Source organism: Heptranchias perlo, chromosome 43 (genome assembly GCF_035084215.1).
Source record: "Heptranchias perlo isolate sHepPer1 chromosome 43, sHepPer1.hap1, whole genome shotgun sequence".
Taxonomy (NCBI): domain Eukaryota; kingdom Metazoa; phylum Chordata; class Chondrichthyes; order Hexanchiformes; family Hexanchidae; genus Heptranchias; species Heptranchias perlo.
The window spans coordinates 8,438,712-8,444,711 of record NC_090367.1 but is presented as its reverse complement, the minus strand read 5'-3'; the positions used below and the strand labels follow the sequence as shown (position 1 = coordinate 8,444,711).

The 6,000-nt window shown below is 52.6% G+C and overlaps 1 protein-coding gene across 1 annotated transcript; it reads left to right on the top strand.

Annotated features, from left to right (window-relative positions):
- Window positions 1–791: 791 nt before the first annotated feature.
- On the top strand, window positions 792–3,685 carry LOC137306366 (uncharacterized). The gene is made up of 2 exons (XM_067975520.1): window positions 792–1,045; window positions 1,165–3,685. The coding sequence occupies exons 1-2, from the start codon at window positions 792–794 to the stop codon at window positions 3,683–3,685; spliced, it is 2,775 nt and encodes a 924-aa protein (XP_067831621.1).
- The last annotated feature ends 2,315 nt before the right edge of the window (window positions 3,686–6,000 follow it).

The window sequence follows — 6,000 nt, the reverse complement described above, 5'->3', positions numbered from 1 at the left end:
CCAAGAACCTGAACCCCAGGAATCTGAACCCCAGACATCTGAACCCCAAGAACCTGAACCCCAGGAATCTGAACCCCAGAAATCTGAACCCCAAGAACCTGAATCCCAGGAATCTGAACCCCATGAATCTGAACTCCAGAAATCTGAATCCCAAGAGTCTGAACCCCAGAAATCTGAACCCCAAGAACCTGAATCCCAGGAATCTGAACCCCAAGAATCTGAACCCCAGGATTCTGAACCCCAGAAATCTGAACCCCAAGAATCTGAACCCCAAGAATCTGAACCCCAGGATTCGGAATCCCAGGAATCTGAACCCCAAGAATCTGAACCCCAGAAATCTGAACCTCAAGAACCTGAACCCCAGGATTCTGAACCCCAGAAATCTGAACCCCAAGAACCTGAACCCCAGGATTCTGAACCCCAAAAATCTGAACCCCAGAAATCTGAACCCCAAGAACCTGAATCCCAGGAATCTGAACCCCAAGAATCTGAACCCCAGGAATCTGAACCCCAGAAATCTGAACACCAAGAATCTGAACCCCAAGAATCTGAACCCCAGGAATCTGAACCCCAGGAAACTGAATCCCAAGAATCAGAACTCCAGGAATCAGAACCTGTCCCTCTAAAGAGAGCCACTGAACCCCAAGAATCTGAACTCATCTCTCCAGAGAGAGCAACTGAACCCCAGGAATCTGAACTCATCTCTCCAGAGAGAGCAACTGAACCCCAGGAATCTGACCCCCAGGAATCTGAACCCCAAGAATCTGAACCAGTCCGTCCAGAGAGAGCAAATGAACCCCAGGAATCTGACCCCCAGGAATCTGAATCTGAGGAATCTGACCCCCAGGGATCTGAATCTGAGGAATCTGACCCCCAGGGATCTGAATCTGAGGAATCTGACCCCCAGGAATCTGAACCCAAAGAATTTGAACCAATCCGTCCAACGAGAGCCACTGAACCCCAAGAATCAGAACCCCAGGAATCTGAACCCCAAGAATCTGAACCCAAGGAATCTGAACCCCAAGAATCTGAACCAATCCGTCCAGTGAGAGCCACTGAACCCCAAGAATCTGAACCACAAGAATCTAAACATGTCTCTCCCGAGAGAGGATCTGAACCCCAAGAATCTGAACCCCAAGAATCTGAACACGTCTCTCCCGAGAGAGGACCTGAACCCCAGGAATCCAAACCCCAAGAATCTGAACCAGTTCGTCCAGAGAGAGCAGCTGAACCCCAAGAATCTGATCCCCAAGAATCCAAACCCCAAGAATCTGAACTCGACTCTCCAAAGAGAGCCATTGAACCCCAGAAAACCAAACCCCAGGAACCTGAGCCCCCACCTCTAGATCCAGCACCTGAACCCCAGGAATCTGAACCAGTCCGTCCAGAGAGAGCATCTGAACCCCAAGAATCAGAACCCGTCCGTCCAGAGAGAGCATCTGAACCCCAAGAATCAGAACCAGTCCGTCCAGAGAGAGCATCTGAACCCCAAGAATCAGAACCCATCCGTCCAGAGAGAGCATCTGAACCCCAAGAATCAGAACCCCAGGAATCTGAACCCCAAGAATCTGAACCCCAAGAATCTGAACCAGTCCGTCCAGAGAGAGCATCTGAACCCCAAGAATCTGAACCCGTCCGTCCAGAGAGAGCATCTGAACCCCAAGAATCTGAACCCGTCCGTCCAGAGAGAGCATCTGAACCCCAAGAATCAGAACCCGTCCATCCAGAGAGAGCATCTGAACCCCAAGAATCAGAACCTCAGGAATCTGAACCCCAAGAATCTGAACCCCAAGAATCTGAACCCGTCCGTCCAGAGAGAGCATCTGAACCCCAAGAATCTGAACCAGTCCGTCCAGAGAGAGCATCTGAACCCCAAGAATCAGAACCCCAGGAATCTGAACCCCAAGAATCCAAACCCCAAGGACCTGAACCAGTCCGTCCAGAGAGAGCATCTGAACCCCAGGAATCTGAACCCCAGGAATCTGAACCCCAAGAATCCAAACCCCAAGGACCTGAACCAGTCCGTCCAGAGAGAGCATCTGAACCCCAAGAATCTGAACCCGAGGAATCTGAATCCCAAGAATCAGAACCCGAGGAATCTGAATCCCAAGAATCAGAACCCGAGGAATCTGAATCCCAAGAATCAGAACCTGAGGTATCTGAACCCCAGAAATCTGAACCCCAAAAATCTGAACCCCAGAAATCTGAACCAATCCCTACCGCGAGAGCCACTGAACCCCAAGAATCGGAACCCCAAGAATCTGAACCAGTCCGTCCAGAGAGAAGACCTGAACCCCAAGAATCTGAACCCCAAGAATCTGAACCTCAAGAATCTGAACCCCAAGAATCAGAACCAGTCCGCCCAGAGAGAAGACCTGAACCCCAAGAATCTGAACCCCGAGAACCTGAACCCCAAGAATCTGAACCCCAGGAATCTGAACCTCAGGAAACTGAGCCCCAAGAATCTGAACCCCAAGAATCAGAACCCCAGGAGACTGAACCCCAAGAATCAGAACCTGAAGAATCTGAACCCCAGGAATCTGAGCCCCAACCTCTAGAACCAGCACATGAACCCCAGAAATCTGAACCAGTCCATCCAGAGAGAGCATCTGAATCCCAGGAATCTGAACCCCAAGAATCAGAACCTGAAGAATCTGAACCCCAGGAATCTGAACCCCAGGAATCTGAACCAGTCCATCCAGAGAGAGCATCTGAACCCCAGGAATCTGAACCCGTCCCTTCAGAGATAGAAACTGAATCCCAGGAATCTGAACCCCAGGAATCTGAACCCATCCCTCCAAAAACAGCCCCTGAACCCAAAATATCTGATGCCGTCCCTTCAGAGAGGACAACTGAACCCCAGAATTCTGAACCCCAGGAATCTGAACCCCAGGAATCTGAAGCTGTCCCTTCAGAGAGAACAACTGAATTCCAGAAATCTGAACCCCAGGAATCTGAACCCATCCCTCCAAAAACAGCCCCTGAATCCAAAATATCTGATGCCGTCCCTTCAGAGAGGACAACTGAACCCCAGAAATCTGAACCCCAAGAATCTGAAGCTGTCCCTTCAGAGAGAACAACTGAACCCCAGAAATCTGAACCCCAGGAATCTGAACCCATCCCTCCAAAAACAGCCCCTGAACCCCAAATACCTGAAGCCGTCCCTTCGGAGAGAACAACTGAACCCCAGAAATCTGAACCCCAGCAATCTGAACCCATCCCTCCAAAAATAGCCCCTGAACCCCAAATATCTGAAGCCGTCCCTTCGGAGAGAACAACTGAACCCCAGAAATCTGAACCCCAGGAATCTGAACCCCAGGAATCTGAAGCCGTCCCTTCGGAGAGAACAACTGAACCCCAGAAATCTGAACCCCAGAAATCTGAACCCCAGGAATCTGAAGCCGTCCCTTCGGAGAGAACAACTGAACTCCAGAAATCTGAACCAGTCCCTTCGCGGGCAGAGCCAGCTTCTGAACCCCAAGAATCTGGTCCCCTCCTCCGGAGACAGACGCAGTCCCTGAACCCCCGAAATGTGAACCCCCCACTCATGAATCCCAAGAACCTCTTCTCCCGCCTCCAGAGGCAAGGCCAACTCCTGAACCCCAGGAATCTCTTCCCCCAACTGCAGCGGCAGTTCCGGGAACCCGCAGATCTGAACCCCACAGTGCGCAGAGACAAGCCCTGAACCCCGGAAATCAGAAAGCCCACCCTGCCCTCCCATTCCCACTCCCAACGACCTGCAGAGCCTGAACCCCAAGATCCTGTCGGCAACCTTGCCCAAAAGAACGCAAATACCAAAGTAAAATTGAGAAGCTACAATAAATGGAGAGTTCACACACAGGCTGCATGTAGATAACGATCGGTGAATCATAGGATAGAATAGACTCTCTGCAGGGGAGTTGTGTTCTTGCCTGGGGGGGGTCAAGAGGGCAAGAGAGAGCAGGACGAGGCAAATGGGAGACCAGACCCAGACCCCAAGAAAAAAAAAAATAGCCCTCCCCCTCCCCTCCCCCCCCCGCAAACCCACCTATGGGACAGATGTCAGGTGCCAGCTGCGGCAGTGTTCTTTCCGAGCGCAAAGCCAAATCGCGAGGAGAAGCTGAGCCTGGGCGCCCCCTCGCCCGTACCCCACCCCCCCCCTCATGCCCTTTTCGATGCCAAGAGTCTCACACCGGTGCCAAGCTGCTCCAATCCTTTCCGTTACTGTCTCAAACCGTGGTGTGACCCTCCTCTCGTGACCTTGTGCCGAGTGCTTTGACTGTGTAATAAAATCTTGTGCGTTGTTTGTGGGGTTTTCTTTTTGGTTGGATTTTTAAAGGAGTTTGTCGTGTTTTGCAAGGATGATACCAGAACTGAGAGGTTATAACTATCAGGAAAGGCTGAACAGGCTGGGGCTCTTTTCTCTAGAACAGAGAAGGCTGAGGGGTGACCTGATAGAGGTCTTTAAGATTATGAAGGGGTTCGATCGGGTAGATGTAGAGAAGATGTTTCCACTTGTGTGGGAGACCAGAACTCGGGGCCATAAATATAAGATAGTCACTAATAAATCCAATAGGGAATTCAGGAGAAACTTCTTTACCCGGAGAATGGTGAGAATGTGGAACTCACTCCCACAAGGAGTAGTTGAGGGGAATAGAATAGATACATTTAAGGGGAAGCTGGATAAAGGAATAGAAGGATAGGCTGATAGGGTGAGATGGAGTAGGGAGGGAGGAGGCTCGTGTGGAGCATAAACCCAGCATGGACTAGATGGGCCGAATGGCCTGTTTCTGTGCTGTACATTCGATGCAATTCTGTTTAATTCTTTAATGGGCTCCGCTGTGAGGCTCAATCCCACGCTGGAGGGGAGGGTCGTTAGTTTGAACCGCCCGACTCAATGTGGAGTGAGCTGTTCTCAGCTGGGGCTGTTGCCAGGGCGATTGGGGGGTGGGGGGTGGAGGGGTGGGGGGGGGGGGAGCAGGAATCGGCCAGGGGTCACACTATCCAGTGCTGGAAGTGCGTGCGTGGGACCGTGACCGAGAGACTGGATTGAGCTCGGCGGTCGATGCCGCCCTCCACGGTTGAATAGCCCGCTGCCTTGGCTCGCGCATGAGGACCGGAACCCGCCCGGGGTTGGATGGGATTGCGGCAAAAGTGCCTAAGCCACTGCACAGGAACACTGAGATACATCACGAGGACCTGACACGATTATATTGTGCCTGAGCCCCAGATGTTCTGGACCCCCAGATGTTGAGCCTGAGCCCCAGGTGTGCTGGACCCCCAGATGTACCAGACTCCCAGATGTTGCCCCTGACCTCCAGATGTTGTGCCGGAGCCCCAGGTGCGCCAGGCCCAGATGCTGCCCCTGACCTCCAGATGTCGTGCCCGAGCCCCAGGTGTGCCAGGCCCCAGATGCTGCCCCTGACCTCCAGATGTTGTGCCGGAGCCCCAGATGTGCCAGGCCCCCAGATGTTGTCCTTGACCCCCCCCCCAGAAGAGCTGGACCCCCCTCCCCCCACAAGATGTTGCACCTGAGCCCTGAAATCGTCTTGCTTTGACCCACAGAAGTTGTGCCTGACCCCCAGATGTTGTGCCCGTGCCCCCCGAAACCGTCTTGCCCGAACCCCCAGAATCTCCGGCTTGACCAAAGCTTCAGCCCTCGGGCGTGAACTCAAGGTCGATGGGCCCCGACTCCAGAACCCCAGCAAATCCTCCTGGACCTCAAGGGATATGAACTTAAAGCCAAGAATCAGCCCCCATGTGTGGGTCGTTCAGCCATTTGGCCTAAAGACTCTTAAAAACTGGAGGACGATGGAGACGGGCAAAATAGTCGGATAACGTGAAGATGAGAGTAGCAGTAAACAGCCAGAGGCCTCCCTGCTTTATACAAAGCCTTTAATGTAGTAAAATGGCGCATCACAGGAGCGATTATCAAACAAGATTTGACACCGAGCCATGTACGGAGATGTTAGGGACGCACGGGCTGGACGGGCCAAATGGCCTCCTTCTGTGCTGTAACCA